General features: G+C 45.2%; 1 protein-coding gene across 1 annotated transcript in view; it reads left to right on the top strand.

The window, feature by feature from the left end:
- Positions 1 to 13,540, top strand: part of KAZN (kazrin, periplakin interacting protein) — a 963,882-nt gene that overhangs the window by 935,783 nt on the left and 14,559 nt on the right. Inside the window, exons 12-14 of the mRNA XM_065936048.1 lie at positions 10,174 to 10,405; positions 11,722 to 11,823; positions 12,337 to 12,503. Of these exons, the coding sequence (XP_065792120.1) occupies positions 10,174 to 10,405; positions 11,722 to 11,823; positions 12,337 to 12,503 (501 nt within the window). The remainder of the gene's footprint in view (positions 1 to 10,173; positions 10,406 to 11,721; positions 11,824 to 12,336; positions 12,504 to 13,540) is intronic.

Below are 13,540 nucleotides of genomic sequence, written 5' to 3'. Positions count from 1 at the left end.
TCAGGTTGTTTGGTTTTTTTGTTGAGTTCAATTGTTCAGTCACTCAGTTGTGTCCACCTCTTTGCGAATCCATGGACTACAGCACTCCAGACTTCCCTGTCCTTCACCATCTCCCGGAGTTAGCTCAAACTCATGTCCATTGAATCAGTGATGCCATCCAACCATCTCATCCTCTGTCCTTCTCCTCCCACCTTCAAGCTTTCCCAGCATCAGGGTCTTTTCCAATGAATCAGCCCTTCACATCAGGCACTAAGTATTGGAGTATTGTTGAGGTTTAGGAGTTTTCTTTATTCTTTTGTGTAGCCCAAATTTCCATGTGGTTATTATTAATATTTTCTTTCCTCCTGAAGAAATATGCCTTTTACATTTCTTGTAGTTCATTCCTCTGAATTTCTGCTTGTTTAAAAAAGTCTTTGTTTCCCCCCTCATTTCTAAAGACTTTATTTTTTAGAGCAGTTTTAGTTTCACAGCAAAACAGAGGGAAGTTAAGAGATTTCACGTAAATCTCTTGCCCTCACACATGCATGGCCTCCCCCATTATCATCATCCCCCACCAGATGGAGCATTTGTTTCCGTTGAACTGACACACCATTGTTACTCAAAGTCCATAGTTTACATTAGGGTTCACTCTCGGTGCTGTATATTCTATGGATTTGGACAAACGTGTAGTAGAGTGCATCCATCATTACCATACAACACTGAATAGTTTCACCTCCCTAAAATCCTCTGTGCTCCACCTAGTCATCCCTCCCTCTCCCTCAAACCCTGGAAACCACTGGTCTTTTTGCTGTCTCCATAGTTTTGCCTCTTCCAGAATGTCATACTGTTGGAATCATACAGTGTGTAGCCTTTTCAGGTTGGCCTCTGTCACTCAGTAATATGCACTGAGGGTTCCTCTGAGAGAGGGTTTTAAGTAGAGGGGTGACATGATCTGATGGATATATTTAAAAGGCCATCTGGCACCCACAGGAGAAATGGATTATTAGAAGGAGCAAGGGGGTGGGGTGGAGGCAGTCGGGAGGCAGTTGCAGAAATCTATGCCAGAGGTGGCCATGGCTTGACCCCAGAAAAGGAGGCAAGGGGCCAGACACGCTGACCGGAGAGGTTGATAGATGGACAGGGTGGGGGAGGGGAGAGGCAGGGCAAGTGAGAGCCTGGAACTGGGAGACAGGACGGACATTTCATCTGGAGCTTGTTAAGTTTGAGATGCCTGTGGCAGCCAGGAGATGTCAAGAGGGCAGCCCGTTAGGATCTCGGAAGGTGAGTTTATGAATTGGGAGTGTCTGTTAGCAGATGTGATCCAGAGCCCTAGAAATGGATGTCAGCCAGAGACAGGAGAGTGTGGGGGTGGAGAAAGGAAGGGGTGAGGAGGGAAGATGTGCCCATTATAAGGCAGCATCTACCCAGATACAGAGCTCAATACACATTCTTGGAAGGAAGGAAGGAAGGAAGGAGCCATGGAGGATACCAGCAGGAGCAACGGCATGATCTGCTAGCTCCACCCTGGGGAAGGGACTAGTGGGGCTCCAGAGGCATAGAGACCAGTGAGAGGGCGAATTCAGGGGAGAAATGATGGTGCCTAGAGACAGCAGAGTGGAGAAGGAAATGGCAACCCACTCCAATGTTCTTGCCTGGAGAATCCCAGGGATAGGGGAGCCTGGTGGGCTGCCGTCTATGGGGTCGCAGAGTTGGACATGACTGAAGCAACTTAGCAGCAGCAGCAAAGACAGCAGAGGAGAGGAGAAAGGAGGAAGCTGAGTCAAAGCAGGTGGAAAATCCCACCCAGGTCTCCAGCTTGGCCTCCAGCTTGCTCTCCTGACAGTCTCCACTCCACCTCCCCGAGGGGAGTGGGTTTGGGGTGTTCCTTCTGCCAGCCACGGAGGCAGCATCACTCTGTAGGCCCATCATTTCCATTTCACATCCAGATTCCTTCATGGTCCCCCAAGGCTCCCACTTAAGCAATGCAGTTCACTGCCTGGCATTCAGTTCAGTTCAGTTGCTCAGTTGTGTTTAACTCTTTGCGACCTCATGGATTGCAGCACGCCAGGCTTCCCTGTCCATCACCAGTTCCCGGAGCTTACTCAAACTCACGTCCATTGAGTCAGTAATCCCATCCAACCATCTCATCCTCTGTTGTCCCCTTCTCTTCCTGCCTTCAATCTTTCCCAGCATCAGGGTCTTTTCCAATGAGTCAATTCTTCACATCAGGTGGCCAAAGTATTGGAGTTTCAGCATCAGTCCTTCCAATGAATATTCAGAACTGATTTCCTTTAGGATTGACTGCTTGGATCTCCTTGCAGTCCAAGGGACACTCAAGAGTCTTCTCCAACACTATAGTTCAAAAGCATCTATTCTCCAGCACTCAGCTTTCTTCACAGTCCAACTCTCACATCTGTATATGACTACTGGAAAAACCACAGCTTTGACTAGGCAGACCTTTGTTGGCAAAGTAACGTCTCTGCTTTTTAATATGCTGTCTAGGTTGGTCATAGCTTTTCTTCCAAGGAGCAAGTGTCACTTAATTTCATGGCTGCAGTCACCATCTGCAGTGATTTTGGAGCCCAAAAAAATAATTCTGTCACTGTTTCCATTGTTTCTCCATCTATTTGCCATGAAGTAATGGGACCAGATGCCATGATCTTAGTTTTCTGAATGTTGAGCTTTAAGCCAACTTTTTTTTTTTTTTTTTTTTTTTTTTTTTTACTTTATTTTTTTTTTTTTTTTTTTTTTTTTTTTCAGTGGGTTTTGTCATACATTGACATGAATCAGCCATATAGTTACACGTATTCCCCATCCCGATCCCCCCTCCCACCTCCCTCCCCACCCGACTCCTCAGGGTCCTCCCAGTGCACCAGGCAAGAGCACCTGATTCATGCATCCCACCTGGGCTGGTGGTCCGTTTCACCATAGATAGTATACATGCTGTTCTTTCAAAACATCCCACCCTCACGTTCTCCCCCAGAGTTCAAAAGTCTGTTCTGTACTTCTGTGTCTCTTTTTCTGTTTTGCATATAGGGTTATCGCCACCATCTATCTAAATTCCGTATATATGTGTTAGTATACTGTAATGTTCTTTATCTTTCTGGCTTACTTCACTCTGTATAATGGGCTCCAGTTTCATCCATCTCATTAGAACTGATTCAAATGAATTCTTTTTAACGGCTGAGTAATATTCCATGGTGTATATGTACCACAGCTTCCTTATCCATTCATCTGTTGATGGGCATCTGGGTTGCTTCCATGTCCTGGCTATTATAAACAGTGCTGCGATGAACATTGGGGTGCATGTGTCTCTTTCAGATCTGGATTCCTCAGTGTGTATGCCTAGAAGTGGTATTGCTGGGTCATATGGCAGTTCTATTTCCAGTTTTTTAAGAAATCTCCACACTGTTTTCCATAGTGGCTGTACTAGTTTGCATTCCCACCAACAGTGTAAGAGGGTTCCCTTTTCTCCACACCCTCTCCAGCATTTATTGCTTGTAGACTTTTGGATAGCAGCCATCCTGACTGGCGTGTAATGGTACCTCATTGTGGTTTTGATTTGCATTTCTCTGATGATGAGTGATGTTGAGCATCTTTTCATGTGTTTGTTATCCATCTGTATGTCTTCTTTGGAGAAATGTCTGTTTAGTTCTTTGGCCCATTTTTTGATTGGGTCGTTTATTTTTCTGGAATTGAGCTTCAGGAGTTGCTTGTATATTTTTGAGATTAATCCTTTGTCTGTTTCCTCATTTGTTATTATTTTCTCCCAATCTGAGGGCTGTCTTTTCACCTTACTTATAGTTTCCTTTGTTGTGCAAAAGCTTTTAATTTTCATTAGGTCCCATTTGTTTATTTTTGCTTTTATTTCCAATATTCTGGGAGGTGGGTCATAGAAGATCTTGCTGTGATTTATGTCGGAGAGTGTTTTGCCTATGTTCTCCTCTAGGAGTTTTATAGTTTCTGGTCTTACATTTAGATCTTTAATCCATTTTGAGTTTATTTTTGTGTATGGTGTTAGAAAGTGTTCTAGTTTCATTCTTTTACAAGTGGTTGACCAGTTTTCCCAGCACCACTTGTTAAAGAGATTGTCTTTTTTCCATTGTATATCCTTGCCTCCTTTGTCAAAGATGAGGTGTCCATAGGTTCGTGGATTTATCTCTGGGCTTTCTATTCTGTTCCATTGATCTATATTTCTGTCTTTGTGCCAGTACCATACTGTCTTGATGACTGTGGCTTTGTAGTAGAGTCTGAAGTCAGGCAGGTTGATTCCTCCAGTTCCTTTCTTCTTTCTCAAGATTACTTTGGCTATTCGAGGTTTTTTGTATTTCCATACAAATTGTGAAATTATTTGTTCTAGTTCTGTGAAAAATACCGTTGGTAGCTTGATAGGGATTGCATTGAATCTATAGATTGCTTTGGGTAGAATAGCCATTTTGACAATATTGATTCTTCCAATCCATGAACACGGTATGTTTCTCCATCTGTTTGTGTCCTCTTTGATTTCTTTCATCAGTGTTTTATAGTTTTCTATGTATAGGTCTTTTGTTTCTTTAGGTAGATATACTCCTAAGTATTTTATTCTTTTTGTTGCAATGGTGAATGGTATTGTTTCCTTAATTTCTCTTTCTGTTTTTTCATTGTTAGTGTATAGGAGTGCAAGGGATTTCTGTGTGTTAATTTTGTATCCTGCAACTTTACTATATTCATTGATTAGCTCTAGTAATTTTCTGGAAGAGTCTTTAGGGTTTTCTATGTAGAGGATCATGTCATCTGCAAACAGCGAGAGTTTCACTTCTTCTTTTCCTATCTGGATTCCTTTTATGTCTTTTTCTGCTCTGATTGCTGTGGCCAAAATTTCCAACACTATGTTGAATAGTAGTGGTGAGAGTGGGCATCCTTGTCTTGTTCCTGATTTCAGAGGAAATGCTTTCAATTTTTCACCATTGAGGGTGATGCTTGCTGTGGGTTTGTCATATATAGCTTTTATTATGTTGAGGTATGTTCCTTCTATTCCTGCTTTCTGGAGAGTTTTAATCATAAATGAGTGTTGAATTTTGTCAAAGGCTTTCTCTGCATCTATTGAGATAATCATATGGTTTTTATCTTTCAATTTGTTAATGTGGTGTATTACGTTGATTGATTTGCGGATATTAAAGAATCCTTGCATTCCTGGGATAAAGCCCACTTGGTCATGGTGTATGATTTTTTTAATATGTTGTTGGATTCTGTTTGCTAGAATTTTGTTAAGGATTTTTGCATCTATGTTCATCAGTGATATTGGCCTGTAGTTTTCTTTTTTTGTGGCATCTTTGTCTGGTTTTGGAATTAGGGTGATGGTGGCCTCATAGAATGAGTTTGGAAGTTTACCTTCTTCTGCAATTTTCTGGAAGAGTTTGAGTAAGATAGGTGTTAGCTCTTCTCTAAATTTTTGGTAGAATTCAGCTGTGAAGCCATCTGGTCCTGGGCTTTTGTTTGCTGGAAGATTTCTGATTACAGTTTCGATTTCCTTGCTTGTGATGACTCTGTTAAGATCTTCTATTTCTTCCTGGTTCAGTTTTGGAAAGTTATACTTTTCTAAGAATTTGTCCATTTCATCCAAGTTGTCCATTTTATTGGCATAGAGCTGCTGGTAGTAGTCTCTTATGATCCTTTGTATTTCAGTGTTGTCTGTTGTGATCTCACCCTTTTCATTTCTTATTTTGTTAATTTGGTTCTTCTCTCTTTGTTTCTTAATGAGTCTTGCTAATGGTTTGTCAATTTTGTTTATTTTTTCAAAAAACCAGCTTTTAGCTTTGTTGATTTTTGCTATGGTCTCTTTAGTTTCTTTCGCATTTATTTCTGCCCTAATTTTTAAGATTTCTTTCCTTCTGCTAACCCTGGGGTTCTTCATTTCTTCCTTCTCTAATTGCTTTAGGTGTAGAGTTAGGTTATTTATTTGGCTTTTTTCTTGTTTCTTGATGTGTGCCTGTAATGCTATGAACCTTCCCCTTAGCACTGCTTTTACAGTGTCCCATAGGTTTTGGGTTGTTGTGTTTTCATTTTCATTTATTTCTATACATACTTTGATTTCTTTTTTGATTTCTTCTATGATTTGTTGGTTATTCAGAAGCGTGTTATTTAGCCTCCATATGTTAGAATTTTTAACAATTTTTTTCCTGTAATTGAGATCTAATCTTACTGCACTGTGGTCAGAAAAGATGACTGGAATGATTTCAATTTTTTTGAATTTTCCGAGACCAGATTTATGGCCCAGGATGTGATCTATTCTGGAGAAGGTTCCGTGTGCACTTGAGAAAAAGGTGAAGTTGATTGTTTTGGGGTGAAATGTCCTATAGATATCAATTAGGTCTAGCTGGTCCATTGTATCATTTAAGGTTTGTGTTTCCTTGTTGATTTTCTGTTTAGTTGATCTATCCATGGTTGTGAGTGGGGTATTAAAGTCTCCCACTATTATTGTGTTACTATTAATTTCCTCTTTCATACTCGTTAGTGTTTGCCGTACATATTGCGGTGCTCCTATGTTGGGTGCATATATATTTATAATTGTTATATCTTCTTCTTGGATTGATCCTTTGATCATTATGTAGTGTCCTTCTTTGTCTCTTTTCACATCCTTTATTTGGAAGTCTATTTTATCTGATATGAGTATTGCGACTCCTGCTTTCTTTTGGTCTCCGTTTGCGTGAAATATTTTTTTCCAGCCCTTCACTTTCAGTCTGTAGCTGTCCCTTGTTTTGAGGTGGGTCTCTTGTAGACAGCATATATAGGGGTCTTGTTTTTGTATCCATTCAGCCAATCTTTGTCTTTTGGTTGGGGCATTCAACCCATTTACATTTAAGGTAATTATTGATAGGTGTGGTCCCGTTGTCATTTACTTTGTTGTTTTGGGTTCACGTTTATACAACCTTTCTGCATTTCCTGTCTAGAGAAGATCCTTTAGCATTTGTTGAAGAGCTGGTTTGGTGGTGCTGAATTCTCTCAGCTTTTGCTTGTCTGGAAAGCTTTTGAATTCTCCTTCATATCTGAATGAGATCCTTGCTGGGTACAGTAATCTAGGTTGTAGGTTATTCTCTTTCATTACTTTCAGTATGTCCTGCCATTCCCTTCTGGCCTGGAGGGTTTCTATTGATAGATCAGCTGTTATCCTTATAGGAATCCCTTTGTGTGTTATTTGTTGTTTCTCCCTTGCTGCTTTTAGTATTTGTTCTTTGTGTTTGATCTTTGTTAATTTGATTAATATGTGTCTTGGGGTGTTTCGCCTTGGGTTTATCCTGTTTGGGACTCTCTGGGTTTCTTGGACTTGGGTGGCTATTTCCTTCCCCATTTTAGGGAAGTTCTCAGCTATTATCTCCTCGAGTATTTTCTCATGGCCTTTCTTTTTGTCTTCTTCTTCTGGGACTCCTATGATTCGAATGTTGGGGCGTTTCACATTGTCCCAGAGGTCCCTGAGGTTGTCCTCATTTCTTTTGATCCTTTTTTCTTTTTTCCTCTCTGCTTCATTTATTTCCACCATTTTATCTTCTACCTCACTTATCCTATCTTCTGTCTCCGTTATTCTACTCTTGGTTCCCTCCAGAGTGTTTTTGATCTCATTCATTGCATTATTCATTTTTAATTGACTCTTTTTTATTTCTTCTAGATCTTTATTAAACATTTCTTGCATCTTTTGAATCTTTGTCTCCAGGCTATTTATCTGTACCTCCATTTTGCTTTCAAGATTTTGGATCATTTTTATTATCATTATTCTAAATTCTTTTTCAGGTAGATTCCCTATCTCCTCCTCTTTTGTTTGACTTGGTGGGCTTTTTTCATGTTCCTTTACCTGTTGGGTATTTCTCTGCCTTTTCATCTTGTTTAGATTGCTGTGTCTGGAGTGGGCTTTCTGTCTTCTGCAGGTCTGTGGTTCCTTTTATTGTGGAGGTTTTACCCAGTGGGTGGAGTTAGACGATTGGCTTGTCAAGGTTTCCTGATTAGCGAAGCTTGCGTCAGTGTTCTGGTGTGCGGATCTTGATTTCTTCTCTTTGGATAGCAATGGAGTGCCCAGTAATGAGTTTTGAGATGGGTCTATGTGTTAGGTGTGACCTTGGGCTGTCTGTATGTTGACGTTCAGGGCAATGTTCCTGCGTTGCTGGAGAATTTGCGTGGTATGTCGTGCTCTAAAACTTATTGGCTCTTGGGTGGTGGTTGGTTTTGGTGCAGGTATGGAGGCTTTTGTACGGTCACTTATTACTTAAAGATCCATGTAGTCAGGAGTTTTCTGGTGTTCTCAGGTTTTGGGCTTAAGTCTCCTGCTTCTGGATTTCAGTTTTATTCTTCCTGTAGTCTCAGGACTTCTCCAACTATACAGCACTGATAATAAAACTTCTATGTTAATGGTGGAAAGTTTCTCCCCCGTTAGGGATACCCAGAGAGGTTCACCGAGTTACATGGAGAAGAGGAGAGGGAGGAGGGAGATAGAGATGGGCAGGAGGAGAAAGAGGGGGACTCAAGAGGAGAGAGACAGATCTACGAAGTTGTCTGATCCCAGAGTGTTCTCCGTAGCCCAGACACCCACAAAGATTCACAGAATTGGATTGGGAAGAGAAGGGGAAAGGAGGAAATAGAGGTGTTCTCCTTTCGAAGACAATGGGCTGCTTTTCTGGGCGCCTGATGACCTCAGCTAGCGATCAGAAGTTGTTTTGTGAAGTTTGCTCTGCGTTCAGTTATTTTTTTGATGAATTTCTAGGAGAGAAAGTGGTCTCCCCGTCCTACTCCTCCGCCATCTTGGCTCCTCCTAAGCCAACTTTTTCACTCTCCTCTTTTATTTTCATCAAGAGGCTCTTTAGTTCTTCTTCACTTTCTGCCATAAGGGTGGTGTCATCTGCATATCTGAGGTTATTGATATTTCTCCTGGCAATCTTGATTTCAGCTTGTACTTCTCCAGCCCAGCGTTTCTCATGATGTACTCTGCATATAAGTTAAATAAGCAGGGTGACAATATATAGCCTTGATGTACTCCTTTTCCTATTTGGAACCAGTCTGTTGTTCCATGTCCAGGTCCAACCGTTGCTTCTTGACCTGCATACAGATATTCTCAGGAGGCAGGTCAGGTGGTCTGGTATTCCCGTCTCTTTAAGAATTCTCCATAGTTTTTGTGATCCACACAGTCAAAGGCTTTGGCACAGTCAATAAAGCAGAAATAGATGTTTTTCTGGAACTCTCTTGCTTTTTCGATGATCCAACGGTTGTTGGCAATTTGATCTCTGGTTCCTCTGCCTTTTCTAAATCCAGCTTGAACATCTGGAAGTTCACGGTTCAGGTACTGTTGAAGCCTGGCATTACCTCAGGTCATTTTTTAAAAGTCCTTCACAGGTGGGAGGCACTGTCCTCATTCCTTCTTCGAGGCTGCCACCATGTGGTGAACAGGGGAATAACAGCTGAGGAGCCCATCCTTTTGTCCACTTGGGAAGTATTCCTTGTCCACCTACTACACACGCACACATTCGGCACTGGGCAAAGTTCAGTGTGGGATACAGAAAATCTAAGATATGGTGGTGAGGAGAGGAGTTGCAATAAGCAAAACTCGGGGTTTAAATCTGATTCCAAGACGTGCCACTCTGTGACTCTGGGCAAAGTCCAAGGAGAGATTGGCCCCAGCCAAGGTTCTTGGGCCTCGGGGATTCCGCAGTGGCCTCTGGGATGGAGGTGGGGCGGGGCAGGGCTTTGGGAGGTACCGGGTCCCCAGAGGTGCTGCTTCCTGCTGCATCCATTCCCACGGCTGTCATTGTCTCTTCCCATTCTCAGTGTGTCTGAATGTGGTCTCTTTCCTTCCTGCACCCTCTGTCTGTTGATTCTTTATTATTCTTTGGGGCTTGCTCCCTGCTTCTGTCTCTCCCTCTGTCTCTGCCTCCCTTGTCTATCTCTCCCCTCTGTGCCTCTGTCTCTCTCCTATGTCTCTGTCCCTCTCTCCCCTTGTCTCTCCCTGTCTCCTCCTCACTCCCCTGCATCTGCCTCTCCCCTTGCTGCCCTCTGTCTTTCTCTCTGTCTCTCCACTCCATCACTGTTCCTATCTATCTCTGTGACTTTCTTGGTTCCCCAACCCCATTATTTTGCTTCTCTCTCTTGTCATCTCTGCCCCATTTCTCCCTGTCTCTCTGTTTCTGCCACCTTTCCCCACCCATCCCTCTCTCTGGCTGTGTCTCTCCTCACCAGCCTGTCCAAAGCCGCTGATCTGGACCATCACTGGGTGGCCAAGGCCTGGCTCAATGACATCGGCCTGTCCCAGTACTCCCAGGCCTTCCAAAACCACCTGGTCGACGGGCGGATGCTGAACTCCCTGATGAAGCGGGACCTGGAGAAGCACCTGAATGTGTCCAAGAAGTTCCACCAGGTCAGCATCCTGCTGGGGATTGAGCTGCTCTACCAAGTCAACTTCAGCAGGGAGGTGAGAACCAGGGTTCAGGGCACCTTCTGCAGCCCTGCTTTCCCTTCTGGCATCCGCTATCTGTCCATCCAACCATCTGCCCATCCACACATCTCTCCATCCATCCATCCACCTGTCTATCAATCCACGCATCCATCCCTTTCTTTCTCCCTCCCTCCTTTCAACAACTGCTTATTGGGGAATGGACCAGACCCTGTGCTCAGTTCAGGGGAAAAGGGAAACACTCATCCTCCAGGCAACCACAAAGATGCTTGTGGCCACAACATCATGGAAGGTTGTCCCAATGAGGGGTGGGGGCGGGGTTTTATGAAAACTCAGAGGAAAAGCTTTCAGAAGGACAAGAGAAGCCTTTCCAGCAATAGTAACAGCTAAACTGAGACCTGAAGGGAGGAATTCTGGGTATCAGTCAATAGAAGGTATGAGGGGAAAAGCAATCCAGCAAGGGAATAGCATAGACTAAGACCCAGAGGATAGATCTGCAGCAGCAGAACTGAGAGTCCTGTGTGGTTCTGTCCTGGGTTTGAGGTGGGGGAGTGAATGGGGACGCTGACAGGTAACCAGGAGGTTGTGAGGCACATTGTAGAGTTTGGACTCTGAGTGCCCCTTGTTCTGATCACTGCCAAGCCAGAGAGCCCAGGGTGTCTGCTTCAGCTTCCCCCAAACCTAGTACATCTCCCCAGCTGCTCCCCCAAGGGAGGGGCCCTGGGCTGCCGGGGTGGAGTGTAAACGGCCTACTCTTCTCAGAGCACTGTCATAGCACAAGTAGTTCAGGGTCAGGGGGAGAGGGACAGAAGGGAGGGCTTTTAGGCCTTCTCAAACACCCAAGTCAGAGCCCTGGGCACAGGAAGTGATGAGGACACAGGCCCTGGCCCCCAGTGAGCCCCAGTCTGGTACAGGAGATGAGGCGTGGGAAGAACATGACAGTGAAGTGTGGAAACAGGCAGCCTCATTTAGGGGCATCCCTTAACAGACATGCACTGAGCCCCTATTCCAAGTCAGGTGAGCAGGGCTGGGCTATACAAACCAGGCAGGTGGGGGCTGGGCTACACAAACTAGGCAGCTGCTGAGGGCCCACCTGGCCCCACACTCTGCAGGCAGGTGGCTGTGCCTCTAGGCTCCTCCATCCCTGGAAGCAGGCTTCTCCCCATTTCCTAGAAGGAAAGGACTGACATGCCTAGAGCAGCTGTGGATGATCTGGCCAGGATCCCTCGCATCAGCATGCCGAGGTCCCTGCCAGCACCACAGACCCTTGCTCCCTGTGTGATCTCCACATGCCCCCCCGGCCCCCGCAGCTGACCCATTCTCCCTCCCCACAGGCTCTCCAGGAGCGCCGGGCCCGCTGCGAGACACAGAACATAGATCCTGTGGTCTGGACCAACCAGCGGGTGCTCAAGTGGGTGCGAGACATTGACTTGAAGGTGAGGGGTGATGGCAGGAGTGGGAGGGGTGGCTCTTGGGCATATGCAAATCCCATGCCAGTCTGTGTGCAAATTCAGTATCCATCTTTAAGTGTGGGCTGGGCATCGTTTCCTACGCCGGCAAGAACAGCCTGCCTCCTATCACCCAAGAGGCCAGAACTACTCCCCCTGGCCTCCCCTTCCCCTCCCATAGTGAGGGTGCGGATGCTGAGTCATCCTCTCTGAAGCCAGCGAGGGGGGGGGGTGTTGACTCCACAGCCGTCTTCTCCCTCAACAAGCATTTATGGGCTGCCTGCCTAGGTCTAGGGTCTAATCAGTGACAAAATAACCCAGTCGCTATTCTCAAGGCCCTAAAAAGAAGGAGGGTTTTTTAATCCCTCAGGATTAAATGCACTAATCCCGGGGGGCGGGGGGCAAGCCCTTGTTCTTGAGGACATATCCCCCCTGGGGTATCCCCACCCTCAGGCCAGCAGGGCGGCCCCCAGGCTCACCAGCCTCATGCCTTGCCCTCAGGAGTACGCAGACAACCTGACCAACAGTGGCGTCCACGGCGCCGTGCTGGTGCTGGAACCCACGTTCAACGCTGAGGCCATGGCCACCGCCCTGGGCATCCCCAGCGGGAAGCACATCCTCCGGAGGCACCTGGCGGAGGAGATGAGCGCCATCTTCCACCCAGCCAAGTGAGTGTGGGCTGCCGGCGGCAGCTTCCGGCTTTGGAAGCAGATAGTTCTGACTTCCGGTTGGTCCCGGTCACGCCTTTCCTGGGTCCCTCTTGTCCTTTGCGACACAGCATTCTCCTTTTGCAGATCCAGGCTCAGAGAAGTGAAGTGCTTTATCCTCAATGTCGTAGACTAGAAAGAGGTAGAGGAGGAGTCAGTCAGCTTTTGAATAAAGTGTGTGGTGCTTCCCAGGTGGCTCTAGGGGTGAAGAATCTGCCTGCCGTGCAGGAGAGGCAAGAGACCGAGGGATGGATCCCTGGGTAGGAAATGGCAAGCCACTCCAGTGAAAAATTCTTGTGTGGAAAATTCCATGGACAGAGAAACCTGGTGGGCTACAGTCCAAGGGGTCGCAAAGAGTCAGACACAACTGAGCGCTGCACACACACACACACAAACACACACACAAACTGGGCACTTAGAGAAGGGAGAAAGGTCAGCATGTATGAGGAAGGCCGTGTGAGTGTGGGGTTTGAGCTGAGGAGGATTTGCAGTGGCCTAAGAGGTTTAGATGACACCACCCTTATGGCAGAAAGTGAAGAAGAACTAAAGAACCTCTTGATGAAAGTGAAAGAAGAGAGTGAAAAAGTTGGCTTAAAGCTCAACATTCAGAAAACTAAGATCATGGCATCTGGTCCCATCACTTCATGGGAAATAGATGGGGAAACAGTGGAAACAGTGTCAGACTTTATTTTGGGGGGCTCCAAAATCACTGCAGATGGTGACTGCAGCCATGAAATTAAAAGATGCTTACTCCTTGGGAGGAAAGTTATGACCAACCTAGATAGCATGTTAAAAAGCAGAGACATTACTTTGCCAACAAAGGTCCGTCTAGTCAAGGCTATGGTTTTTCCAGTGGTCATGTATGGATGTGAGAGTTGGACTGTGAAGAAAGCTGAGTGCCGGAAAATTGATGCTTTTGAACTGTGGTATTGGAGAAGACTCTTGAGAGTCCCTTGGACTGCAAGGAGATTCAACCAGTCCATCCTAAAGGAGATCAG

The sequence above is a fragment of the Muntiacus reevesi genome, chromosome 5 (assembly GCF_963930625.1).
Source record: "Muntiacus reevesi chromosome 5, mMunRee1.1, whole genome shotgun sequence".
Lineage (NCBI taxonomy): Eukaryota > Metazoa > Chordata > Mammalia > Artiodactyla > Cervidae > Muntiacus > Muntiacus reevesi.
Note: the sequence above shows the minus strand (reverse complement) of the source record. Positions and strands in the feature narration are given on the sequence as shown.